The following is a 26,993-nucleotide window of genomic DNA, read 5'->3' as shown; positions in this document are numbered from 1 at the left end:
CTTACCCTGATCCCCCCTCTCGATTACCGTGGTTATCCGATATACTTGTCCTGTCATCCCCCTATTCGGAGTTCCGATCACAGCTCCTCCAGATCCTCATCCCCCATGTCGAGGGCGGGGAAATCGCCGGCCTCGCAGCGTTCAGGTCGCACAAAGACGCCGTAATTGCTGCCGCAATCAAAGTATCGCTTGCCCTTGACGCTGCCATCGTTCTTGCCTGTCGGTTCGTCGAGGGTGACGCCGATCCAGACACCTATACCCGGTATCTCAGGGACAAGGCCAATATAGGAGATGGTTCCCCGACGCGCATCTGACTCGGGTAGGAGGCGAACACGACCGTTTACAGAAAGACCTAATAAGGGTTTTGCGTTAGTTGAATCGATTCGCTTCGCAAGTATACATGCGGTAAAGGAGACCAAAGTGTAAGTATGAATGCAGCCAGGATGATCGTACGAGATCAGCTCCGTTCGCTGTTCAGTGGAGCCCAACCTATCGAACCCTCGTATCCGTCCATGGTTTGGGCGTAGACAGGAGGTATACGCGAAAGCGAGTAAAGAAGCAAACATATGCCCAGGCGGAACGGAACAGGTAAGTGGACAACAACGTCCCGACGGCCGGGCGGGCAGTTTGGCAACTAGCATCGCGTATGCGCGGAAACCCAAGATCATTGCACGCCTAATCGGTCGCTCATGCACACCGATCACATCTTACTCGAGATGTGGTGGCGACAGCGAGGCTCAAGCGGGGAAGGCGGCCTGATTGTTCGAGACAGATGCAGGCGCTGCCCAATGCAATGCTATAGCGAGGCAGTGATGCGCGAATATCGAGGCGTGGTGCGGCGTTGGATCCATCAACACAAATCTCCAACACATCCTTCGGGGATAATGGCATTCAGCGGAGTAAACGATGCGTAACGTGCTGATGTGTTTTGGAAAGCAAGGAAAAATGCGGGCCGCGCCATCCGAGGATCTGGTGCCCTAAACCACCCTGACGATCTTGCTCGGGCGAGCAGGAAGAGGGAGATTTCAGGAAATGGACCATGTCGTAGTCGAAGTGTATTACCGAGAGACTTGGTTGACGAATGAAGCTGGAGGATGGGGAGAATAATGAGGCTGGGTGGCAAGGAAGGCGTCGATCGCTTATTTTGAGAATTGAGTTTAGGGTTTCGGCGACTTGCACCCTTTGCCGCTGCCCGGTCCCTGCCAGAAACGGGTAACCTAGCGGAGCGACGACAGTCGTTGGAGGACGGCAACATCGAAGCGATTTCCGAGTGTTAATCGGTTTACTATGGCGTTTACTATGGCATGTTGCCTAACGGATGTGCCTCCAGCGCCATACGCTCGGCTGTGGAGGTCTGGGCCAAGGGTTGGATGCAGGGGGCCGGAAAGGGTAGTCGTGTATGACCGGTTTGATCAGAGGATACTCGGTATGCGAGATTGCCTTGCCTGTCGCTCAGATGTCCTTGTCGGAGGGTAATGACAGGCTGAGACATAGTGAATCCTGTTATGATGAGGCGGCAACCTTGGAGGTATGCAGCAGTCCGGTTTGGGAAGAGTTTGAAGCATCTCCGGTTTGCACGTTGGAACGACATGGATGACTACAAGGCTGCAATGCGATGGTTGATGTCCGGGTTCCGGCGTTCGCTCTGCCGCGCAAACGTACGGCTCAACGGTGTGGGTGAAACATGCGGGAGATATACGGCTTACCTCGTTCCTCTACCTCCCGTTCTGAGGCGCGGATCTTTTGCTGCTCGATGCTGGGAGCATCGGGGTCAAAACGACCCAGCTTTTGCGCCTTCTTCCATGCAAGCACGCTGTCGGTCCGATGCTCGTACTCAGCAGCGGGCATTTCGTACTTCTCAACGGACGACAGGTCGGTGAAGTCCGTCCTCGCACCCGGCGGACGAGTGTCGACGACCTAGACGTGGCTGTCAGCTCGGGAGCATGTTTGCGAGCATTCATTTGCTCGGGGATGTCAGTTGAGATTGCTCTAGCAAGGTGGCCGGTACAAGGGGTGATTCATGAGGCCATGTAAGGCATTGGAGTAGCGCCGAAGCGCCGAAAAAGAAATGGCAAGACAGCAGCGAAAGGCTATCCGGTATTGCGAAAGTTAATGTCGTCGGTATCGAATGCCGAGTGCCAGCAGCGTCCCGGCATGCCCAACGCTTGCAGACGATCTGGTAACTCAGATGAAACGAAGGATGGCTTCCGCGCGGATCGCGTGCCAAGGCGCAGCAATTGGGAAGAGAGGGGCAGTGCGGGGCATGCGAATATGCAGGCATGACCTGACTGGAGCGCGCAGCCTCAACGTCGGACCTGACAACGAATGGGGCAGTCGAGCAGAGCGACGCATGAAACTGCTAGGCGTGGGTGTAGAGTAGATACAAGGAAGTAGAGAGGCGAGCCGGGGGGGGGGCAGAGATGTGGCAGCTCGCGAGAGGACGGCAGCGACGACACAGCCAGGACAGGGCTGCGGCGCGCGTGCAATGAGAAAGCAGAAGAAGCACTTACGGTTATCTCCGCATACGGCTGCAGCGGGAAGGCAGCAAGACGCGTCTGTTCCTCGTCGGCGGCCGTGAGGGCGACGGCATCCTGAGAGCCCACGCGCAGCGACAGCTGTTGACTGCTGGCGGGCACACCGGTGATGGGCTCCAGGCGGGCCTTGAGCTGCGCAATGGACCACGACGGCGATATACGGCGCTCAGACGACGAATTGGGAGAGCTAATGAGAAGCGGCACGTCTGCCGCGCTCTGGAGTGACATGGCGAGCGAGGGGCAGAGCCGAGGTGCACTAGAGGGGTAATGTATGTATATAGAAGGACTCTGCGCTGTTGGTGGTGGTGATGGTGTACGGTTGACAGGTGACCCGCTCCGTATGCGGGATGGTTACGAGTGGTGTAGGGCCGAACAAAAGCATTGGAGAGGGTTGCGCAGGGCCGCATCGAGTATCCTAAGCGATGCCAAGGCCGTGGTTGTCAACCACAGTGAATGTCTCAGGACACGGCGAACCGCGACGAACGGCAACACCCACGCACCCCACGCCTCGAACGATGTGAGATGCGTGGGACAGTATCTACCCACGCCGTGCGCTGGCATCGTTCGCGCGTGGGCGGTTATTTCTGATGATCTTCGTCGAGGGAAGGCCTGCTCCGGGTCGAGCTGCCTCATCCAACTAATGCAAAACCATGCGCTCGTCAGCCAAGACGTGGTGATTGCACTTAATCGCATACAGATGTCGGTACTCGACGGCTGTCTGCGGGCGCCTGCCAGCACCCCATCATAGCAGCCAGCGTCAACGAGACAAGTCATTTCCTCCAATGCCTCCAATACCTCCAACTAACTCCAACTGGGTCCCTCACCGCTCTTGTATGCGATGTATGCAATGCACGCGTCTGTAAATATAGAGTGCTGCGCCTTATAGATTCATGTGTCCCAGAGGCTGTGGCACCTGCAAGACAGCTGCAAGAGACAAAGCACCCCCCGATGCGGCAGATTGAGGCGATAGAGGCGATAGAGGCAGACTCAACCAGACCGACCAGGGCTGCGGAAGTGCAGTTCGCATGCCGTCGGCGCGGTGAGATTGTGTGCTCGTCTGGTCTGTGGGGAGTCTTTTGATCCTTCAATCACTCAGCAGGCCGTGGGCGCCGCCGAGGAAAGGCCCTTTGCCCTAGCGCTGGCCAGCGCACGGGGATGGTTCATGGCTAATGCACCTGCATGTCGGCTCCCACTGGCCCAAGGGCCTGCTATATCCAACCTCATTCAAAACACCCATCCAGTTCGGCCTCTCCTCACCGCCTCATGCGCATCATCGCAGCCCTGGTCCCGTGATGCAATCTGCCACGCCTATGACATGGCAGGGCGGCGCCTCCTCGTAGCAAAACACAACGTGGCTCGCGAACACGAAGACAACACAGCAGCACCGCCCCTCACGTGCGCGCACAACATCGTCGCATAAACACCAGCGGGCCAACATCGTGTCCATCGTGCTAATCGTGCCATTCGTGTTGATGCCATGGCGCGCGCTAGACGTCACGCCCACGGCCGCCGGCAGTTCACCGCAGTTCACCGCTCCTCCTGCGCATGCTGCGACGCTGCTAGATCGCCGCCCACAGTGGGGTTCTTGACCGGACACATGAACGCAGGAATTGCACAGGTGGAGCCCGTCTTGAACGTTGTCGACGTTGGCGTGAACACATCACCACCTGCACCGCCTTAATGAAGTCAGCCGTTCGCAAGGCTTCGGTAGCGACGCTTCTGGCGTCAGATAGCCGGAGCAGGGCGAGCATGCTGCAGATCTTCCATGTCATCGCGCTTGTGCTCTTCCGAACCATCAGCGAATCCCTGAGACTGTTCACCGCTCATCATAATCCTTGATTCGTTGCCTCAAGCACTGAAAACACGCTCCAGCCGCTTCCTCGACGATCGTGAACGCGGCCCTGCTACCTGCAAACGCCGCAGCCCCGTCTTGGGCGCATTGAGGCCTGACGGAAAGGAGGGCAGCAAATGACGCCCAGTACACCACGCCGGCGAAGCCAATATCAAACCGCAGTAATGCAAATGCACCGGAGTCGTCTCCCACGTCAAAGACTGCGAGTAGGTTGCTGATAGCTACCACCACATCGTGACCTCCGTGACCTCCCCAAGTGGGGGACACGTCATCGCAGTACTCACCACGCAAGAACGGGTGTCGTGCTTTTTGTGTCAAGCTAACGCTGCCAATTTGGCCTGTCCTTTTCTTTTTGGTCTCGCTAAAATCTCCGGCAGACATGCTTCCTTAGATCGGATCAGCTGTGGTACGCAAGTGGTCTGTGGGTCGTTAATGTGGCGCGCCGCCAGCACGAGTCGCCAAAGCGTTAAGCGCAGAGGTAGTGGGTGTCAAGTCAGAAACGCAAAGGGTACATCCTGATCCCAAGCCCCCGGATCCCTACCGCGGCGGACGATGAGGCGGCGCCAGCCCAGGGCTTCAAGGGATGCCTGCTATTAGTATTACAGTCGCACGCTAACTCTCTCTACTGACACATCCATGCTCACTCCCTCAGACCCTACCTACCTTTGCTCCTACCAGTCTGTATCCACCACTCCCCTACGCTACTCCTCTACCTTCTCGACCTGAAAAGTCAGTGGCTAAGCACGCCCGTCATTCATCAGACCGAGTGGTTGGCCTGTTTCACCCCCTGCTCCGAAAGCCCCGGCCCATAGCCCAAATAGCTCGAGTCGATCGACCACTTAGAGCGTGAATCATCCAAAGTACCTCGCAACTGGCTACTTGGGTCATCGTCGGCACATTTAGTCTATCCGAACCTCATCACCTTACCACTGTCCTCTCCTGTTCATCCTCATACACAGCTACCCATAACACGTTTCGCCTCCCTGTTGTTGTTTACCAACTTCACCTGCACATCAACACCAACCCTCCACGGATACGACCTCGGTTTCTGCCTTGTCTTTGCCCAACGCCACACCTGGGCTGATCAAACGACGGTTTCCTGTCAATCATCTGCGAGGCTACCTTACCACAACGCCCGACCTGATCGGTACACATTCGACTTATAGATAGCCATCTATCTGCTGTACTCCACACCTTACAGCCGCCCCCAACACCGCTACTGACTGACCGACTGTACATCTTTCGGCAACTTGAGCTTTCCAAGGACGCAGGTCTCTTGACAACTCTCTCCATTTTATGGGCTGGCTAGAAGCTAGTCCCTCACCGTCATCCTGGATATCAACCTCCTCCTCGAGCCTCGCGCTCGAGGCTCAGAGTCACCTGCGAGCAAGAAGAGCACCATATCAAATGTGTCCCACTCGACAGGAGCGACAAGAGGATACACAACCGCACCTTCAGCATACACACAGTCACCTTCGCAAAGAGCGTCACCGGCGTATGCCTCTGGACCACCCGCGTACCCAGGCCCCCCGCACTACGCGCCAATGTCTGCATACCAACAGGCACCAACATCAGCACCCCAAGGACCCGGATCAATGCTAGGAGGACCTGTTCTACCTGCCATCTCCGAACTTCACCGCCACGCTGAACCCGCACCACTCCCACACTTTCGCCCGCTTTACTCCGGCCCACATGGACCTTCCCCACCCCGTCACCCGCAAAATACTAATGGCTCCCCTCCTTCAACACTCAAGCGACAGGCATCTCAAACCCCGCTACCCGACGAAAGTCCCGCCAAAAAACAGTCCAAATGGACACCAGAGGAGGACAACCTTACCATCGAGCTGCGGGGTCAGGGAATGAAGTGGGACGACATTGCGAAACGACTACCCGGAAGAAGCTCCATTTCCTGCCGACTGCGATACCAGAACTACCTCGAGAAGCGAGCCATTTGGGACGAGGAGAAGAAAAACAAGCTCGCAAGACTCTACGCTCGGTATGTACCACTCGACAAATCCGGATGGCCAGACTTCTCCATCTTGGTCATCCGTTCCTTCGTTTTGAGCCCACCTCTTTGGTTTCAGATCTACCCCAGCCCACTCTGCCGCACGCGTATGCGACGCATTTCCGCGCACTCTACCCAAAATCAATACTGACTCTTCTTAGATTCAAGGACCAAATGTGGCAGAAGGTCGCTACCGAGATGGGCATTCCCTGGCGGTCCGCCGAATCGATGCACTGGCAGCTGGGTGAGCAGGAGATGAGCGCGCGTGCGAATGCGCCGGTGTTTCAGCTCCACCCATCTGCAACCGGCACAGGCATGAGCTCGCCATCGCAAGTGCCCGTTATACCAGCCTCAGCCCCGCATGGCTTCACGCCTGCCAACGCCCCTCAACTGATGCCAAACCCGCCGCCGATGCCGCCGCAGCTGCATCAGGTGCCCCCGCCCATGCCCCAAGGTCCGATGCACGGCTACCACCAGCGGACCGACAGCGGTTCCAGCGCGGGCGGACGAAGGAGGAGGAACAGCTCATTCAGTCGCAGGCGCGCAGACCCTCGCAACCGGTCCAGCGTCCCCCCTCAACTAGGCCAACCTCTTCCCCAGATTCAACCCCAGTCGGAAGAAGACCTGATCAGCGGAGCCAGGACAGCACCTGTACCCGGCATGCAGTCGATTATCAAGCAAGAGGGCAGCATCCCCAGCTACATGGAGGCGTACCACCAGAGGAGAAGGGAAGAAGAGGCCGCAGGCCCGTCACGAGCAGAGCACCACACACGGAGTGAGGGCATGAGGAGTCCCGACCGCATGTCGCAGCGCAGCGGAACCGGCAGCATCAAGAGCATGAAGCGCGAGGAAAGCGACCGACCATCCCCACCCCAACCGTCGACACCTTACGAGCGACCCGCATCGGCAGTCGCATAGACACGTCTCGCACTCGCATTATTCAACGATTTCTTTACTTGTAGTAGATGGGATATAGACATATTTCGGGATGCATGCATACACAAACATTCGGGCAGGAACCGTAATGAAGCGTGGGTATACCCAGGGGTTTCGGCGCAAACAAAGAGAGAAGGGTTCAGGAGTCACACGGGGTATACCACGAAAGCTTAGAATTAGGGAACCGCGCTGCAGAGCCTGGATGAAGATCAACGCAGGGGCATTGTTCCGCACGACTGTGGCATTTAGCGTGGGTTGGTTGTCAACATCTTTTTTCGCATGGATATCAATCTTCTTTGGCATTCTGTTTTTCCCGCATTTTGCTGAACATCATAGCGTTTGTTTCTCCCTCTAGACTCGCATTCTGTTCCATTATCATGGTTGTTTTTTTCATGAACCTGTTTGTCACAGCACTGTTTTAGTGTGGTTCATTCGCATTTCTCTATATTCAATCATCCATCTCAACACAAGCACACCCAGCGGCATAGCGTGGCGAGGATACCTTTACACCGATATTTCCCCCCCTCTTAGATGTTACGTGTCGAACTACGTGTTCAACCAGCTAGTTTACGGCCTCGAAGTGTATCAAAGACTACGTTGGAAAGACTTTTTTTCGCGCTCGCCACCTGTACCCTGCAAGCCAGCATGGCCAGCTCATTGTCACAGTAGTAGCAAGATTATAATACAACATGAACCAAACGGTTCCGTTCATCTCCGAGAAGCAAAACCCGCCCTCCATCCCTCCATCCCTCCCTAATTACGTTTTCTTTCGGACCCTCCAAAGTTACCGTGTCCCTCAACATAGCAACAGGCCGTCCGGCATGACCCTGCACGTACGAGGTGTGTGGCGTGGCGGTGAACAGCAAACGAAATTCCCACCGCCGGGAAAACAACGTTCGTCTACCCCGGATCATCGTATGATGACGTAGCGGCCATGGGTGCCACACTTGCTCATGCCTGAGCAAAAGGTCGGTCAAACAGGTACCTACGTGGCCGACTCAGCGTGCGCGGAGCGCTGCGCTGTCACCGCTCCAGGGTGGTGTTCAGCAAAGCTTAGCTCCAGTCGGAAATTTTTCGCCTCCTGGGTGGGTGGGGGAGTGTGGTGGCTGTCTCACGCAGGTCTGTCTACTACACGTTCGCCAGGAGGGTGTGGTAAAAGGTGCGTTGTTCACGATCATCACGTCTGTCTCCACTAGCACAGCCTCGTAGCCTCACTTTTGGGCCACGCGATTGGGCAACACGAGGGCTGCTTTGCATGAACTTGTCTTTAGAACGGTTCGCTGTCCTTGCATGGCGCTGCAATGCGTAAGTGTGTATGCAAACTATTTTAGGGCTTGGGCTGCTGGGTGTCGTGTCATCGGTTCTGCTGTGCAGGCAAGAGGGTGTTAAGCCCCGCAAAAAGCAGGCGGCGCACGTGATTGGCGGGCTGGCGTGTTTGAGGATGCCGTAGGGCTGCGTGGCTGCTAATCGATAAGCCTGGCCAAATCCCATCATTCCCATGGTTGCCGCCTTTGCCTGCAGTTAGTTGCCAAAGCTAATCGGCCTCGAATTGGTGCCTTGGGCGTAAACCAAACTTTGTTATGTGCGCGCGCGCGCGCTCTCCGCTCCCGTCCCACTCGGAGCACAAGGCTGAGATGGTGCTCGCACGTGCCCCAGCCCTCACGAACCGCTTTGAAACAGCCTAGTTCAACCCGCCCAAGGCACGCCCTCTCACCACCCAACCTGCCCAGTGCGTGCCTTTGCAGAAGAAAAACCTTCCATGATGCTTCTAGAAGGCCACGCCTAGTCCAAAGTCTATGCCCATGACATATTCCCCTTGCCGTCGCCGTCACGCCCACCCACCTACCCGCCAGTTCGTTCGCGCCAATGTCCACGACATCGCATTCAGGCAGATTGTGTCATTCATCTACGTGCCGTCAGGCGAGTCGGCATAAAAAACCAAAACACGGCGCAATGCCGAACTAAAGCCAAAGCAGCGTGACCTGGCGCATGGGACGACAAACTCGAACCATGCAACATGACACAAACGGAACGGTAATGGGCAGACGAACCAAGACGGCGACCATGGGCACCGCTCCTTACGTTACTTTTTTCCCCGGGGCTCGGCCATGCGACGCAATAGGTGTTCGCATGATCGGGGAACGGATGGGTGAACTATTGTCAAACGGCCGAGCCGCTCCTCGGCGCTGCTCGTGTTGCGTTGCATAAACAAATCACGGCGCAAAAGAGGTTATGCATGAACAGTGTCGTTATTCTTGCGGGCACTGACCGGCGATCGCAGCCCTTCGAGAAGCCTTCCCGATGCGGCATGGAGGGCATGGGTAGTCGAGGGCCAAATCTCCCACCTGTTCGCCAAACGCGAATCATGGGCCGCTGACATGCCACCACTCGCACACGACTGTGCACATGACGACACCCTTTCACTTGACACATACACAGATCCACCCCAGGGCCTGGCACCACCCATCCCTTTCTGCGTTCAGTGCACACCAGGAGTGTGCGGCTAGGAGTGCCTGGCGTCGCCTTACCCGCGCGAACCTTCTCATCGGCTTTGCCACATCGTACGACAATTATGACATGTTGGTTCACATATCGTTGTCGCAGGATTACAACCCTCCTGCATGCTGGTTCTCTGATCGCCCGGGATCGCTGCCTTAGGCCGAAACAACTGACAAGGGCGAGCATGGCAATTGAATGGGTCACTCGCAGGAGCGAGAGAAAAAACCGTTCCGTGACATGTGTGTGGGCCAGGCACGTCCGCCGCTTGCATCAGGGCTGTTCCATGGAAACAGCGTCGAGGGCGCTGTCCCTTACTTCTTGCTGCCCACGCGTTTGGCGGCGAACTGGCTCCGCGTTCCATGTCATGCGACATGGGGGCTGGTCCTGAAGCAGGCTAAGCCGTGCGGGCGGGAAGACCAAAATCGAACGTCTCAAGAATGTTCTTTGCATCATCCCTTCCCACGTGCCATCTAATTTCGGCCTTTGGCTTGAGCTTGCAAGCAGCGCGCGAACAGATGAGATTAAGCCGATCGGAGCCTTCTCCGTCGCCCGCCATGCGCACATTGACATTGCGATGTGGTCATGTCGTTATTCTGGGGATCGGAACCTTTCGCTCAATGTCATCATCCCTCGAACGAGGCAGCTGAACAGACCTCGGGCTGCTGAGACAGGCGTCGTCTGTTCGCGCAAAGCTGCATGGGGCTTTCGCCAAAAGTAAAAGGGAAATCGGCTCACATCAGCTCATACAGCAAGCCACCAGCGCTCGTCGCCTCCTGCGTCAAAGAAGCAGCCCAATGCAAATAAACGTGCAAACACTCGCCAATCCATACCAACCCAACAAGCAAGTATTGCACTATAGTATTGTACATGCAGTAGTAGATCTATAGTTTGGTTCAGCATCCGAAACCCACACATCGGCATCCGACACCAGATGCCCAACGGCTTTCCCACGGTGTATCCCGCAACCGCATTCCTCTTCCGCAATGTCAATCATCAACCAAATTGCACCGCCGAAATCGCGATTCCATGACGATCGCAAACCTGAGACATAGCGCCCAGTGGGACTACACCGCAGAATTTCGGTGCGATTGCGATCTCGAGTCAGCCGCAGTGTGCCAGTCGAGGGGAAAAGGGAAAGGACAGACGAATGCGAGATTAGTGGCGCCGATCGAATAGTTCACGCCCTGTTCACCCAGACATGCTCGCCCGCCCCTCCATCCCCCCAAAGGGGAAAATGAACGAACCGCATGCCCGCTAAAGGACCCGAGACCAGGCACCAAGACTAAACAAGACCGATATTTTCTTTGCTTTTTTGACAAAGCACGCGACAGGCGAAGGGACTACACGATTCATGTTTTACATCTTTCGCGCGCACCTGTCTGCTGGTTTACTAAGGTCACAGTAAACCTTGGTCCTTTCGACCTCGGGCAGTTTCCATCGCGCAATTCGCTCCGGCATTCAAAGCCGACCGCGACCGCACGAGTTTGGTACTTTCGGCGTCGTTTTCGCCGGTCCCACACCGTTCCTGTGAGAGAATCGCGACTTGCACTAGGTTAATCCCTCGTCACGAGCAGCACTGAGGAAACATGATGAGACGACCAGGAATCAGCGCATCATTTCACAGCAAAAATCTGGAGTAGATCCCTTCATTCCAGATTGGCAGGATAATGGGATGCCTTAAAAATCCGGTGCAGCTGTTTTGGGTCATGCCCATACCTTACCCCGCTTAATTAACAGAGTCCTGGGAATTAAGGCTCTCCGAACTTCTGCGACAAGTGACAGCTGCATCTGTGTGTAACTGGCCTATGGCACGACAGCGGACGAGGCGCATGTGAGGCTGAACACAATATCATGTGATTGTGATTGTTTGAGGTATGCCGATTGGTTGTCGGTTGCGCGTTTGGGAGATTGTTTTGAAACGTGGTGTCTTGAGGTTAACATTTCGATGTACAAAGCTTAGTGGGGTAGCTGAGGTAGTTGGTGGGGTGATGATGGAGGAAAGAGATGGCAGGACAGCTTACAACCCATACTGCCATACTGCCAAACACGACACAGATGCCATGGAGGCCTCAGGCTGGTCTGGCCAAGGTGTTGCAGCTGGTCGCGATGAGCAAAGGAGCGGTGTCACGGACATTTCTTCCACACCTTCAATCTCTGTTGTCTGGTGTCAACGTTGCTGGTTCGAGGCGAGGTAACGGCGAGCTAGTCTTGCATCTCTACTGACATCGTTGCCCTTGCATTCGCTCTCCACCATCTAGATCCCATGAAACTCCATGGTGTCTTTCGTTACCGGCCGAGATATTTCCCTCCGGCGGGAAGGAAACAGAACGCAAATACTCTCTATTGTTAGCGAGATAAGTAGTGCAAGGTACCACACCCGTGGTTGTGTGTATCCATCTTCACCGGACGTCACAAAGTCGTTGTGGTTGACGACTAGTTCGATCTGTGGTAGTGGATGGTTGATGGGGATGGTGGCGCAGGGTCTGTGGTCTACACCGCTCCACACCGCTACAACCACTCGACCTGCCGACTACCAACGTCGCTGCTGGGCGAGAACTGTTTGTTGGGTAAAGTGTTCAAGAGAGAAAGTTTTCGTACACCGGATCGTGGCGATGGCTACACATGTCGTCGGCCGCTGCGAAATCTTATTTTGGACATGCAGATTGTAGATTGCAATTGGAAGTTTTTCACCGCTTTCTCACCGCTTCATCTTGATATCGATCGCCATGGAGAGGCTGTGTACAGTAGAAGGGAGAGTAGTACCTGCAGGTGGCGGCAGTGGTTAGTGGTACTGGTAGTGGTACTGTAACAAGCGAAACCGTCATGGGTAGTTCAGATTGTATGTCTCCCCTACTCCTAGTCCGCTACGGCTAGCATGATAGAAGTACCGAGACGGGCATACAGACTACACTTGTGTCTAGATTGGGATCGATGGACAGTGAGATGGAGATGGGCAGGGTGGAGGGCGTACAACACATGGCTGGTACACCGCTTCGATGTGCTGTTGTTGGTAAGTTTGGATGGGGCGGATATGTGCTTCGATGGGATTCTATGTGTGACTGTGGAGATCTGGGAATTGCTGTGATGGCAGGGTTGGTAACGAGACATTGTGTCACGGGCTTACTGTTCAGCTTCGCGATGCGAGACTGGATAGGATGTGTGACGTTGGATAAGACTTCATCATGATGTATCTTCAGACTACCTTGGCTAAAAATCCACTCCGTGTCTCTCTCTCCCCTCCCAAAAAGTTCACATGCAGCGATCGATATGTACCTCAACACGAAGCCGCAGATCTAGCCACTTCTCATCAGAAGTGATATGAAATACGACAAAACCCACATGTATGCATGGTAACATACACGTCGGGGAAAGACAACAGCCACTCATTCTTGTGTAACAACCAGTCGATTGGATAGCACGACTTCGGCAGAAAAGCCGCAGAGCAGGGTAGTACAAGAGGGAAGCATACAGACGCTGATGCAGAAGTAGATGTAAATGCAAGATATACGACATAGATCTGGTGGGTGTACCGAAAGGGGAGTTTCTGTTGTAACACGACTGTCCGAGAACGAGGCTGGGGATAGCGGAGTTGGCTGGAAGGAGTGTGTTGATATGGATAGATGGGGAAACGTTGGAGTGTCATGTAACCTGATTTGACTGCAGTGTCATTGATTCCTTCGTAAACAGGACCGGTGGCATTGGAGTAAGCACATTCATACTTCAGCATGGCTATACGACATGCAGTTGTTACGCTCTTGTATCATGAACTGAGGTCATGACAGCTAAGGATCTGTGTCTCCAAGATCTTCTGTAGTGACGGCATGCAGCCCATCACTGCCTTCGCATCTATCCATCATCCAATACCTTATCCTACTGGTCTCTCCAATGATACCTACCTACCCGCTCAACGGCAGCTCGCAGCACACCAAAACAAGAAGGCATGCAATCCCTCCACCCTCCCCTAGCAAACCACCAAAAACAAAGCAGGAGAACCCGACAGATGAGCGGTGAACCTGCGTTCTCTTCTCTCATCCGTAGCCTGAGCGATAGACTATGCGTACGGGAAGTCGCAGTCCCTTCCGCGGAAGCAAATAATTCCGAATCGAGCGAACACGCAAAATCAGATCCGTTGATGCATCAAGTGGACATGCAAAGACAAATCGCCGTATGTCATCATTCACATCCCTGACTATGTCTCTCCGCTACTCGTATCCACTCCTCCAACCAAGCCTACCCCAATCGAGCCACGATATTCTACAAGACTATCGTGTCCATAGTAGAGAGAGAGGCAACCGCGCTTCACCCGCTTCCCAAACCCTCACTAAAAGCTGCGAAAGAAACCCCGGCGCTTAGCCTTTCTCAAGTATCACCGGGCCAAAACACCTGCAGCATGCGCCCCACCCACACCATCCCCACCTCAGCGCGAACACGTCGACAAGCGCGCGAACAATGCAGGGAAATCGGAAGAAGAACACAGAAGACCGATAGACCATCAAGGTGTCCTTTTTCGCATTTGTGAGAGCCAAAAAAAGAAGCTTCGTAAAACCCCATGATGCTGCACACATACGACCGTTGACCGCTACATGGGATGCATCTCCAATGTTCTACACCGCTACTGAATTCAAACATGTGTATGCAAAGATGATTTCCTGCCTGTCTGTCTGTCTGTCGTCAAAGGCAACATGTAACTCGACACCATCCATCATCATCATTCCGCCTCTTCGACATGCAGTTCCCTCGCCTGAGCGAAGAACACACGAGCCGTCCCGCTGCCGATGTTCTTGATACTATAAGTATTGCCTGTTGTGATTGACCACTCGTTAGCTGCGTGTGCTTCTGGACCAATGAGAGCGCGAGAAAGGGGTGCGAGCAAGGAAACAGCGGCAAAGTGAGCGCCACGCGAAGCGATGGTTGGCTGACAGCTTCGAGGGCGGGGGAATTTGCGAAACGAAAAGAAGAGACTGGGCGCGGAGAGCGCAAGCGGATCGGAGAGGCGGGTTTGTTGTGTGCTCTGTGTTTGTGGCGCGCTGTAACCGCGCTCTTCTCTCTCTCTTTGCCCGATGGCTTAGAGCAAGTTTGGTAACCGCCACAAGAGCAAGCGAACGACAATGCTGTGCACCGTCGGTTGGGCGAGGCTTTAGCGTCAATGGTTACACAGCATGCCGCAGTCAGCGCCACGCCCATGCGGGTGACGAGAATCGGGTTCGCTTCGCCTGCGTGCTCGCTTGCCCTGGTTGCTTGTTGGACGTGCCCCTGGTCCCCCCAATGTCGTGCCATGTTGCAGAGCAGGAACGTACAACGCGGGCATGCAAGTGTGGTGTGAGATGGGGATATGCAAACACCCGGATGGCGTCGAGCATAATGCAACGGCTGTCGTACAGAGACGGGGAAGATGAGGGAAGGCGGATGTGGGGTTTGTTGCAGCGAGTGCATGCATGGAAGGAAGTGAAGGAGCACGGCGACAGGTCTTTTCATGTTGCCGTGCATCTTCGAGAATGTGCTGAAGTGACAGAGAATGACGATGAGAAAGAACGTACCTCGAGGGACTTGCCAAACACCTTGCTTGTGGACTGTGAACTCGTTCTCATGCACGCGTACCTCCACAGTACCAGACTGTACGTTGAAGATCATGTGCATGTACCGTGAGTTCTTCGTGCGCTTCATCTGATCCGGACCGAGTTCGATGAGACCCCAGTTGAAGAAGTTGCCGATTGATCCAATCTTTGCGTATTTGAAGCCGCCATCTCCGACGGCTACGGGCTCGACACCCCTTTCGTTCCATGCGATGGCTGTGATATGGTTAGTGACATTTGATCGTTCTTGAGGTTTGAGGCCACTTACTGTCCTCGATGATGTCGTTGGAGGGAACCTCACCAACAGTGTCGAAACCTCTAAAGTTGCCAACAAGAGTGCCTTGCTCTTCCCAGGGGTCGAGCTCGATTTCTTCTTCTTCGACAACAGTGAGCGCCCTCTTTTTGCTCTTGTAACTGGACTTCTTGTTGGGTCTCCTCTCTTCCTCCACTGCTTGACTCTTCACAATCGACGACATGCTGCCGTCGGGGTCGTAGGAGATGTGGTCGTTCTTCCAGAAGTCGATGGGCGCAACACGATGTCTGCCTGTCCGTCCTATGCGAGCGACATTGTCGGGATCCATCTCGCGGAATACTGAAAGATGTCGTCCCCGTCCGAAGCGTGAGCCGGCTGATGTCGCAGATATTTGATCGATATCCTTCCTGCTGAGAGGGTTTCCGTACGCATCTACCAGCTTGCCGGCCTCCTCGCTCTCCGCCTGAGGAGTCTTGGATTTCGATACTCCATTGGACCTTGGCTCTGCACTTGCGGATTTCGCTTTGGACTCTGCATTTGCTTTCGGTCTGCCCACAGGTTTCGCGGGCTTTGTGAATTCTGCATTAGGCTTCTTCGCTGGTTTGGCTGATGCTGATGCCGATGCTGAGGATGTTGCTTTGTCGCCATTCGGTTGCGCTTTAGCTGGCCGTCCGCGCTTCTTTTGTGCAGGCGCTTCCTCGACTTGTTTCGACTGATCTACTGGGTCGTCGGCCTGCGCTTCAACAATACTGTCGTCTTGTTCTCCACTGGGCTGCGCTTTCGCCGGTCGGCCGCGCTTTTTCGGTGCAGGCGCTTCCTCGACCTGTTCTGATTGATCTACTGAGTCGTCGACCGGCGCTTCAACGATGCTGTTCTCTTGCTCGCTAACCGGTTGCACCTTGGGTGGCCGTCCTCGTCGTTTCGGCGCAACGGGTACTTCCTCAACCTGCTCAGATTGATCGATCGACTCATCCACGGGCGCGTCCAGTTCGCTGACGTCGGATACACGTTGTGAGCGTCGGCGCTCAGCAGGCGCAGTCTTCTTGCTCTTCTGTGACTCCGAAGCTTGCGCTGCGGTAGGGCGGCCCCGTTTGCGCGGCTTCTCTGCTGGTTCCTGCTCCCCTTCTGAAACCTCCACAACATCGCTCTTTCGTTTCCTACCCCTCTTGGCCTTCTCTTTTGGTGGTTCTGGAACAATTCCAGACTCCTCTTCACGATCCAGCTCCTCAAGGTCCTCAACAACTTGGTCATCGGCCATGCTCTCGTCGCCTCCGATTTGTGCAACAAAACTCTCTTCAGCGGCTATTCCCAATTCATTGGCTGTGATTTCTTCCTGTACAATGCTCTCTTCAAATATCGCACTCTCTGCCGGGCCCGGCGATTCTTCTTCCGGTATATCGTACACGTCTGATCGCTTTCCTCGTCGCGCGCCTGAGCCGCTCAGCGCTGGCGTCTCTTGTAAGCTTGATTCGTCCTGTTCGAAGTCGAGGCGTCGCGCAATCGGCTGTGCGGAGTCGCGGATGGGGCTGGATGGGGGCGGAGAGCTTCCCCTCGGCGCCATGGAGGATTGCCGTCGCGGCGAGGATCCGAGGTTGGTCTTCTTGGGCGATCGCGATCGGGGTGGAGGGAGGAGCGTTCGGTTGTTGCGCAAGATCTGGTGCGATGTGGTGAGTTCTGGCATTGAACCTGTCGGGCCTATTAGTGGCATCCCTCGCGATTGTGTCGATGTCTGCGCACTCTCTTGTATTTCCATCGAGCCTGACCCTGTCGCATCATTGCCTTGTTTGGGTGGGGACCTCTCTGGCGACGAGAAGATGCCGGAAATCGGTTCGAGGCCATGTTCGTCGTATACGCCTTTGTCTGCGAGTGTGATGCCAGTCTTCCTGCGCAATGTCAGTTATTGTTTACGCGCATACATTGGAGCGTCTCTCTGCCTACCTTCCCTGCACGCCAACGTTGTAGTAATTGTTTTCGCGCGCTTCGCGTTTCTTTGTGGGCGCCATCTTCAGAGTCGTGTCCGCAGGGAATGAATGCGCGTGTTGGTGCGGGTGACGCGTCGGTGGTGTCGCGATTGAATCGCGAGGGCGCTGTCGATAAGTTGTTTGGGTTTAGGCGGGATGTAAACTAACCGTTAACGGCGGGAAGGCACAGGGTCTTGGCGCCTTCCCCTCCAACTCCAATCCGCCATCGCCATCGCCATCGCCATTACACAGGCCATCACGAGATGTAGTACAGCGTCTACGTTCACTTCTTAGTCTAATGCAATCTGCTCCTTGTGACTTCAGCATATGAATCTGGGTACAGACTTCGCCAAGTGACATCACGGAGCCACCCAAGAGTACATGCATGGCAGCATCCCACCCACCGAGACAAACTAGTTTAGCGCACATCCATCACGGTGCATGAAAACGGCGCAGTATAAGTTGAGGAGCCCACCCAATCGTGGGGACTTTTCCGGTTTCTTCATTCAACCTCAGCCGGCTCTCAGTTGCTAATTCGCATCCCAGACACCAGTCATCCGCCAAAACGAGAGAACACCTCGCTCTCCTACAGCCACAGTCGTCGTGCAGACCACGCACTGCTTCATTCATTGCTCGCATCAAGCATCCGCTCTCCCATCCACCCACATTGTATCTCCCACCAAACGCTCTTCCTGGATCAAGACTTTTTCCCATAACCAACTCTCTTGACGTACAGCCAAAACAGGAAAAGGCCGTCCAATCATGCCCGGGCGACGATGTGCTTTTCGTGAAGCGTCGAAAAACGGCAGCGAGCCGCTGAATGAAAATATACAAGAAAAGAAATCGTAAGCATGTCGATGATTCGTCACATCGTGGGCGCAATCTCCAACGTCGCTCATGCTATCAGAGCGACTTGGTAGTTCCAAACTCGTTCCAGATCAAAACATCGACGGCATCTGGAACACCCTACTGGGGGCAGGCGCTCTGGACGTGGCCGGGCTGCTTGCAGCGGTAGCACACGCGCTCAGATGAAGTCTCCTGGGGGCAGTCGCGCGACAGATGGCCAACCTCGCCGCCTACAAAAGGTTAGTCGTGCTCTTCCAAGTTCATCGCTGTGTACTTACAGTTGTAGCACTTCTGTCCCTGGGTGCAGTCACGGCTCATGTGACCGAAACCACCGCACGAATAACACGTGGTTTGGCGAGCACCTCCGTAGCCACCGGCACCACCGCCGTAGCCTCCACGACCGCCGCCGTAGCCGCCAGCAGCACCGCCGTAGCCACCGCCCTGGGAGCAGTTGCGGGCAATGTGACCGACCTGGCCGCACTTGTAGCACTCTTGGCTAGGGGCGCCACGGCCACCCATCTGGGCACCGCCGTCCTTGGTGCACTCGCGCGAGATGTGGCCGGTACCACCGCAGCGGTAGCAGGTCTTCTCAGCCTGGGGAGAGGTGCACTCGCGGCTCACGTGGCCCTTCTCGCCGCAGTTGTAGCAGGTTGGGGTACCCTTGGTGGGGCACTCGGCAGCGCGGTGAGAGGAGTCTCCGCCTGGACATGGTCAGCGCGTGTTCAAAGATGCAGTTCCGAGTCAGGCATGGTGGTCTCCGCGCTCGAATACCGATCTGGACCTGTCGCTGGACCCTGAGGCGTGACGCTCTCGCGATCTGATATACAAAGCGGGGCCGCATTCGGACCGTGTCACCGCATCGTGGGTATAGAGTCAACTTACAGTTGTAGCAGCCACGGCCACCGGCAGCGGGAGCAGGTGCTTGGTAATCCATTTTGTAGAGTTGGAAGACTGGTGAGTGTTAGCTGTAGTCCGCACGCGCCATGCCGTGATGTCGGGCTTTGTTCTTACCGAAGTATCGAAAGGGTAAGGGAGTGACGTTAGAAGATGATTGTCTTCTAAAAAGGTATTGAAATAGTCGTTCAAAAGTCGCACACCACCAATTGTTTGATTATCGGAAGCTGAGGGGTTGGATCGTTGGAGAGAGAGAGCGAGGGGCACAAAGTCGACTGCTGAAAATATCTGTTCGGGCTGGGTTGTGCTTGCCGCTAGTCTAAGCGAAATACGGTCTAGCTTCACCGTTCATTCTTGCCTTCAAGGTGGGTCTGGTGTTTGCGCGAAATCAGGGACAGCCGTCGCTGTGGTTTGTGTTCCTGTAAGGGTCCGGAACAATAGGGCTTTGATTTCACGCACATTGCAGATATGCGCGTGATTGGAACTGCTGTTCATGGTACCTAAGTCGGCTTCGACGTCATTGGAAGGGGAAGCATCGCTTGACAGGCCTCGTGCAGATCTCGGGATGCATATGCAGCTAACCTGGCGTGGAAAGATTGAGTAACCGAACGATCGCACACGTGGCTGCATGTAATATTGATGCCGAGGCACGAACAGGTGGTCAGCGGGAGATCTAGAGATCTGGTATCAGTAGACAATGGGGAGTTGGGACGTCCGTATAGCGTTGGGAAGTGCTCGCTGCTCGACTTGAATGCCAACTACCAGCCTACAAATGCATCCACGCATGCAGCACCACCGATGAACAGCGTTCGCAAAGTCATGTTCATGTTCCTAAGGTAGACCCTGAAATCTCGGAAAGATATTTGATGTTCTAGACCCGCGCAAAAAGTCGGGTGGTGTCGCGGTGCCCCCACCTCCGGCCAAAAAAAAGCTTTCATCCCATGTCCACCACCCCCCTCCCAAGGCACCACCACCACAACCACGACCCATCCTATGCCTCAGGGAGCGCAAAAAGCTGGACTTGCAGGGAATCGAACCCTGGACCACTCCCACATTAAGACGGTTCGATTGCTCGAAGTCTTGATGCTAAGGGAGTATTATACCACTAAACCACAAGCCCGGTTTTGGCGATTTTAACACAAACCACAAGCTCCTTGATGGATCGACGACGAAATTGTTCGTAGATAATCCAAGGCAATCGACGTGTAGAGCAGGTTATCAGGCTCGTTTTGGTAAGTTGGGAAGTCTAGTAAGATTCTGGAATAGTGTCAGACATCGCGAAGGGGTATTCACGAACAAGACCCACTTCCAAGGAGACTGCCCCTCCGCTCCGACTCAAGAAAGGCCTCATTGCGTATCTGTAAATGATGTGGAACTCTACTTGTCCACTCTTCTTATTTACCAAGGATGCATCAGTCCCTCAATTCACCTCTAGCGACGTACACATGTCCACCTCGCTGGGAAAGAACTTGACTTCGTGCCTCTAGTCAATCTACAAGTCTACAAGGCTCTTCCATAGATCCAGACAAGGTCTTGGAAGATGAATAAGATGTTGTGATAACTTTGGAATGTATGGGCCAGTGGGCATAATCGAACAGATGCCGAAGACTAATATAGCACGCGACAAGTATCAAAAAGATTGTGAGAATTTGCATCTACCAACTACCATGACCTCGTTGTTTCCGACCGCGATGGGACTGTAGAGGCAGGCGTATACATACTTGTGCCCAGTGTACAAACTAAGTGACATAGTTAGAGTTAGAGTATGCACAGTAGCGAGACTTTTACAGGTTTAATCGTGCAACAAGTGTTAGAGTACACATTGTCTTCTGTCGTGCTAGGTGCTCGAGGACAAATACCGCGAATACCTCTACGGCAGGTTATACGGAATTCTGTCCAGGTAAAGGCAAAGTGATTAAAGGCAAAGCGATTCTAGGCAACGTGATCCTGGCGAGTGTGAAAGTGGTATGAAGATGTCTTGTGCGGGATGTAAGCAGCGTTAAAGGCTTTGACTACCGGCGCTAAATGCGTGATAGCAGAAAATAATGTGAAGTAGAAGACCGACCCACACATAATTACCAAGATGTGTCGGGCCATATGCTCGAATATCCTTAAGTAACGCAAAAGTTAACTGCAACAGTCTCTCCGCTAGGCTTGCAGGTTTGTCATAACATAGGAGTAAGCCGCACCTTTTTATAAAGACTGTTGCCTGCAGAGTTTAGAGACCTCCTTCGATATGCCCCGCGCTGATGTATCACGTAATGGTGGGGGTCCTTGCCAGTGTTGTATCGTCGATGGAGGGGGGGGGGGGTTTGCGCTCTCTCTTGTTGCGCCATATATGGACCGTAAGGCGCTGGTACAATCAGACCCCACTACATTGAATCCGATTTCTGTAGTACACAGAGACATCCTGCGGTACATCCCGCGCCAATCCATTCTATCGAGGCGGGTTGACTTGCCAGTGCTGTATACATAGTTATTGTCGTTCGCCAACAAGTTTTCTACTTGCTCTTCATGCGCCGTTCCTATGGATGTTGGTGCTGTAGTCGAATAGCTGCCTGTTGTTCATCGCAGACGTCTTCGGACGTATCTATACCGCGCCAACATACCTTCATTGCGACGGGTTAGCACATGTAGAAATCCAAATACTGGCTCAACAGCGTCTTGGATACGTATCGACTACTTATTTCGCTCCCCACCATATGCTTGAAGCTATCTGGCACGAAGCCCGATGCTTCCATGTCATACTCCTTGTGTACTCAGCGGAGCCGCCAAGAATCGGGGCTGGGAAGCTGCGCTAGTGCTACGAAAGAACAGCGCGGCTGCTCAACCTGGATGAATTTTTGACAGTATGCGACGCGAATTGCAGCCACCCCTGGTCTCAGCTGGTGCAGCGTTGAGAGTCGAGGTTGCTTCGTCGTAGAAGTGGTCGCATTGGGCCGATGTCAATGGGCTTGCCAAGTGTTCATTCCAGGCGTCGACTGTTCAAATCATGTATTGTTGAGAATGTAAGACTGCGCCATGTTCTTGGTGCATTGGCGCGTCCTGATGACTTTCGTTCATCGATACCGGACGAGCCGCTCGAACGACATGACAAAATTGCTGCGGATCCGGGGAAAGTGAGTTTTTGCGGGGTAGTCTGTCGCCTGTATCGTCCGATTTACGTTCATGGTGTATTTTGATATCGAACTTGGGTATCGGACTGGGTTACGTTTTCGAGATGGCGTTATGTGTCTGTCGAGACGGTATCCAAGGTACGCGATAGTGCCGTCACGTCTGGCACACGGAGTCCGATGCTTTCATTGCTGAGGTGTTATATCCTGTGGCGTAGAGTATAGATACCAAGAAAGAGAGGAGAAGTCTTGGTCGTAGGTAAGATTACTAATGCTTTTGATCATCCTTTGGTAGGTATCCTTGTAGTAGGCAGGATTGCGTACTCCCTCAAGAAAACTTCTGAACTGTGTTTTTGAAGTGCACTTGGCTTCCACAACTACACCAGAAGGCGCGATTTACGAGCCAATCACGAAGAAGTAGAGAATTGCCTTCTCCGCAAACAAATTGGTGGGTACGAAACGTGGAGGAAGGCGTAGCCCTGGAGGTAACGTGAACACGCGAGGCTGTCTGTGTCAACGTCCGTGCTGTTGAGCACAGTGTCACGGCAGCCCCGAAGCCTAGCGAGAGGAATGGCTTTTATCGACAATGTGGAAGCGAAGGAAGAAAGTCACATCATTTCCACAAGATGAGAGTGCGAGTGTGGTTCAGCTGCACCTGGCATTCTCGGCTATCGTTTCGTTATCGCGTAATGACATCAGAGCTACCCATGGATTACCTTGCGCAACATCGCTAGATAATCACCTTTATCGCCGCGCAATACGGTAAATAAGACAGAGTTTTGTTCGCGACAAACTTCAGGGAGCGAACCGTTGGCCCCTCGCCTAAAGCTGCGCCTGTTCTTTTGCCTTTTCGCCCGACGCCTTGGAGAACTGTGGCAACTGAGTTACTGCCCAGTAGTCCTGGGTAAACCGCGGGAACTCTGCATCGGTTCATCCGAACCCAACACCGTGTTTCGAGACAACGGCGCCGAAGTATTGACCGCTGCAGATGTGCCCAGAGAAAATTATCGCACCGAGGCCGCACATGTCAGCATCATCGCGGCGATCTGAATTCGCTGTACGAAGTTCAGCCGAAAGCCATGTTTCTCTCAGCGACGTCAAAAAGTTGCTACACGTGCGATCAAGGCCATCCACATACCAGCTGTCTCTTGTCAGGCAACCCGCCGGGTTATTTAAAGAGTCTGGAGTAGAGCGACGGAATCTGGGCCGTCCCCAAAGGCCAGGACCACGGATCTATCTACGCGAATCTCGGGCGCTAACGTGATCTACACGCCCGATTTGGCAACGACCCAGGGGTATGTCTTGGCTTATGACCGCCACAAAGCCTCCGAAGCGAAGACAGCACCTGCATGCTCCTTCGCGACGTTGTGCCATACGCGCGTTGCGAGCTGGAATCATGTCCGGGTTCCGAGAAAAGCAGATGCCGTGGAAGCCCGCATGCGCTTGAGTGTCTGTCGTAGACTTCATCAAAGACCTCATCTTACCCATCTTCCTACACAGCACACTCCCTGTCAAGACTTACATTATTAACTCTCCGCTAGCGGGCTACCTCCTGTATCGCAGTCTCAGTGTCAGCCTCGACCAAATCTGACACGCGCGGCGGCTGACCCGTCCCATAGCCAAGCACACTACACGCTCCACGGGCGTCGTGGGCATCTTTTTCTAATGTCTGGGCATACGGTAGTCCAGTCGCCTCTTATATGGAATTCGCACCCACATCCCTTTGTTGCTTTCTTGGTCTATCTTTTTTCCTTGCTCACTTTGTGAAAGGGTCAAAAGGCGTCTGTTCACTCTTTACAGTGTCGTCTTTACCTTTTGTTCGGACTTAATATCGGTCGATCTTTTTGATCTTACACTCGCTTCGTACATTCGTTAATTCTTCGATTATATTTTGGGCAGACTCATAGTCACGTCATCATAATGCGCTACACTGGACTATACGCTGCGGCTCTGGTCGCACCCCTCGTGGCTGCTCACGGCGACTTCCCTGTACCGAAGATTGTTGGTCTAGGACCCCGAGAGATTGGTCAACTTAGGAGCAGGAACATTCTTGGTGGACATGCGGCGCACGTTGCAGGGCCCAATCTACGTTTGACGGCACGTCAAGGTGGTATTGATGGCCGGTGCGGACCGAACAACGGCGGTGCAAGCTGCGCCGAGGGCTACTGCTGCTCTGTGGAGGGCTACTGTGGTCAAGGAGGTAAGGTATTCGGGTACAACTTGAGAGACCAATGCTAATCTTCATAGGTGACTACTGTGAAGCACCCGACTGCCAGTTCCAGTACGGCCCTGCCTGTGATGCCAACAAACTCCCTACTGGAGGCAGCACTCGCAACATTGCTCGTCCCAAGCTCGGCAACCAGCCGTACGGTGGAGAGGGCATCTACGACTGCACCGAGCCAAACACGATCGCTATCACATATGATGACGGTCCTTACATCTACACTGAAGGTGTGTTGGATCAGTACAAGGCTGCCGGAGCAAAGGCCACTTTCTTCGTCACTGGTGTCAACATCAACAAGGGCGCAATTGACGACCCGAGCAAGCCGTGGGCTGCTACTATCAAGCGTATGATCGCCGAAGGTCATCAGGTTGCCAGTCACACATGGTCGCATCAAGATCTTAGCGCCATCACCAGCCAACAGCGATACGACCAGATGGTTAGGAACGAGGTACGATGTTCTGCTATGAATTACCCATGAGAAGTACTGACCAAGTCCGTAGATGGCCTTCGCCAACATCATGGGCAAATTCCCCACTTACATGCGCCCGCCATACTCCTCTTGCACCGCAGCCTCAGGATGCCAAAAGGACCTCGCTGACCTAGGCTACGTCGTCTCCTACTTCGACCTCGACACCGATGACTACAACAACGTGACCCCAGACAAGATCCAGAACGCCAAGGACAACGTCAAAAAAGCCATCGACCCCAGCAACCCCCAGGTGGACGCTTTCCAGGCCATCGCACACGACATCCACGAGCAGACAGCCAAGAACCTGACTGGCTACATGATCCAAACCATGCAGGCGAAGGGATACAAGCTGGTTACTCTGGGCGAGTGCTTGGGCGAGCCTCAGACAAACTGGTACCGAGACGCTTCTTCCGGTCGCGTAGCCACCACATCTGTCTTCACACCACCTGTCGCGGGTCCTACATCATCTGGAAGCGTTAGTTCCGCCGCACCCGCTGCTACTCCTACTGGTGTTTCTACCGACGCTACTTGCGGAGGCACATCTGGCTTCACCTGCCTTGGTACGACCTCTTGATTTGGACTACACTTCACCCCACTGACATCCACGTAGGCTTCGCCCAAGGCGAATGCTGCTCCCGCTACGGCTTCTGTGGAAACACCGACGGTCACTGCGGAGTAGGCTGCCAGGCCGGTTTCGGAAAATGTGGCAACAATGGCACTGCCCCTTCCTCTGGAAGTGGCAGTGCTTCTCAGCCAGCAGCTACCGGTGCTTCTTCATCCGCTTCTGCTCCTACTTCTGCTCCCAGCGGTCTCGTCACTACTACAGATGGCTCCTGCGGTGGCACATCTGGCTTCACGTGCGTTGGTTTTGTAGACGGCGAGTGCTGCTCTCAGTACGGCTTCTGCGGTAAGACGACCGACTATTGTGGAACGGGCTGCAACCCGCTCTTCGGAAACTGCGCTGGTTCTTCTGGTTCCCCGGCACCTTCGAGCGCTGCGGCTCCTTCGACTGCTGCCCCAAGTACTGCTGCACCTACTACCGTATCCACATCTACCCGCCCTGTTACCACCAGCACCAGCACCAGCACACGCACCTCATCCGCCCCCGCTGCTACTTCCTCCCCCGCGGGTCTCAAGGTCAGCAAGAACCGCCTGTGTGGTGCACGCACCCAGCAGACGTGCAAGGGCTCTGCTTGGGGTAACTGCTGCAGCCCCGCTGGTATTTGCGGAAACAGCCTGCTGTCCTGCATGAAGATGTTTGGATGCCAGCCTGGGTTCGGTGACTGCCGGTAGATGTGCTTGGATGTTGTTGTTCAATTCTTCATGTATTCTAGTTTTGGGGATTGGGGATTAGATGGTAGATGGGGATGGTGGATAGCTGAGAACAGTCTTTCAAAATGCCATCGTTGGCCATAATGTCTTGTACACATATGTTTCATCTGATGGGCCTCTCGGGCTTGTTTGTGTTCGTTCTTCATATACTCCTGCGCGAGTCATCTCCGCACTGAAGTAATTAAGCATCGCGCGCTGCCTGTATTATGAAGATAGAGCCTAGAGACGTGCCTTGTGGTCGGTCTTTTCATAAACGCGTAGTATACATTCTCCGTGCGAAGATAGAGTAATGTGGCACGTATGCTAATGCAAAGCAAGACCGCATGCTTAAGCATAATTATACGTCCTGGAACATTTCTGGTAAGACATAGGCAACAGACTCTCTTTGCGCTGAAGCCTAGCGGTATAGCGCCTTGATTGATATAAAGAAACTTAGCATAGCCTCTTCTTCACCTGCCTTTATTATGACCAGGCGCCGCGCTAGTTTTCTAAATATCAGCAA

The 26,993-nt window shown here is 54.2% G+C and overlaps 5 protein-coding genes and 1 non-coding gene across 6 annotated transcripts; 2 read left to right on the top strand and 4 right to left on the bottom strand.

The window, feature by feature from the left end:
- Positions 1-77: 77 nt before the first annotated feature.
- On the bottom strand, positions 78-2,762 carry J4E79_009650 (uncharacterized protein; the record flags this gene model as incomplete). Its single annotated transcript, XM_049358493.1, has 3 exons — positions 78-352; positions 1,707-1,917; positions 2,511-2,762. The coding sequence occupies 3 exons, from the start codon at positions 2,760-2,762 to the stop codon at positions 78-80; spliced, it is 738 nt and encodes a 245-aa protein (XP_049206963.1).
- A 3,168-nt stretch (positions 2,763-5,930) lies between these two features.
- J4E79_009649 (uncharacterized protein) lies at positions 5,931-7,309 on the top strand (the record flags this gene model as incomplete). Its single annotated transcript, XM_049358492.1, has 2 exons — positions 5,931-6,382; positions 6,553-7,309. The coding sequence occupies 2 exons, from the start codon at positions 5,931-5,933 to the stop codon at positions 7,307-7,309; spliced, it is 1,209 nt and encodes a 402-aa protein (XP_049206962.1).
- A 7,225-nt stretch (positions 7,310-14,534) lies between these two features.
- On the bottom strand, positions 14,535-17,655 carry J4E79_009648 (uncharacterized protein; the record flags this gene model as incomplete). The annotated part of the gene is made up of 5 exons (XM_049358491.1): positions 14,535-14,650; positions 15,364-15,615; positions 15,668-17,338; positions 17,390-17,535; positions 17,591-17,655. The coding sequence occupies 5 exons, from the start codon at positions 17,653-17,655 to the stop codon at positions 14,535-14,537; spliced, it is 2,250 nt and encodes a 749-aa protein (XP_049206961.1).
- A 924-nt stretch (positions 17,656-18,579) lies between these two features.
- J4E79_009647 (uncharacterized protein) lies at positions 18,580-19,393 on the bottom strand (the record flags this gene model as incomplete). The annotated part of the gene is made up of 3 exons (XM_049358490.1): positions 18,580-18,689; positions 18,738-19,160; positions 19,342-19,393. 3 exons carry the CDS (start codon positions 19,391-19,393, stop codon positions 18,580-18,582), a joined length of 585 nt encoding a protein of 194 aa, XP_049206960.1.
- A 976-nt stretch (positions 19,394-20,369) lies between these two features.
- Positions 20,370-20,473, bottom strand: J4E79_009646. The gene has a single exon. It is a non-coding gene; the product is annotated as a tRNA-Ala (tRNA).
- Positions 20,474-24,386: 3,913 nt separating this feature from the next.
- J4E79_009645 (uncharacterized protein) lies at positions 24,387-26,452 on the top strand (the record flags this gene model as incomplete). The annotated part of the gene is made up of 4 exons (XM_049358489.1): positions 24,387-24,666; positions 24,714-25,138; positions 25,191-25,719; positions 25,770-26,452. The coding sequence occupies 4 exons, from the start codon at positions 24,387-24,389 to the stop codon at positions 26,450-26,452; spliced, it is 1,917 nt and encodes a 638-aa protein (XP_049206959.1).
- Positions 26,453-26,993: the final 541 nt, after the last annotated feature.

This window comes from Alternaria viburni (assembly GCF_023758015.1).
Source record: "Alternaria viburni strain BMP 2772 chromosome Unknown scaffold_26, whole genome shotgun sequence".
NCBI classification, from domain to species: Eukaryota; Fungi; Ascomycota; class Dothideomycetes; order Pleosporales; family Pleosporaceae; genus Alternaria; species Alternaria viburni.
Note: the sequence above shows the minus strand (reverse complement) of the source record. Positions and strands in the feature narration are given on the sequence as shown.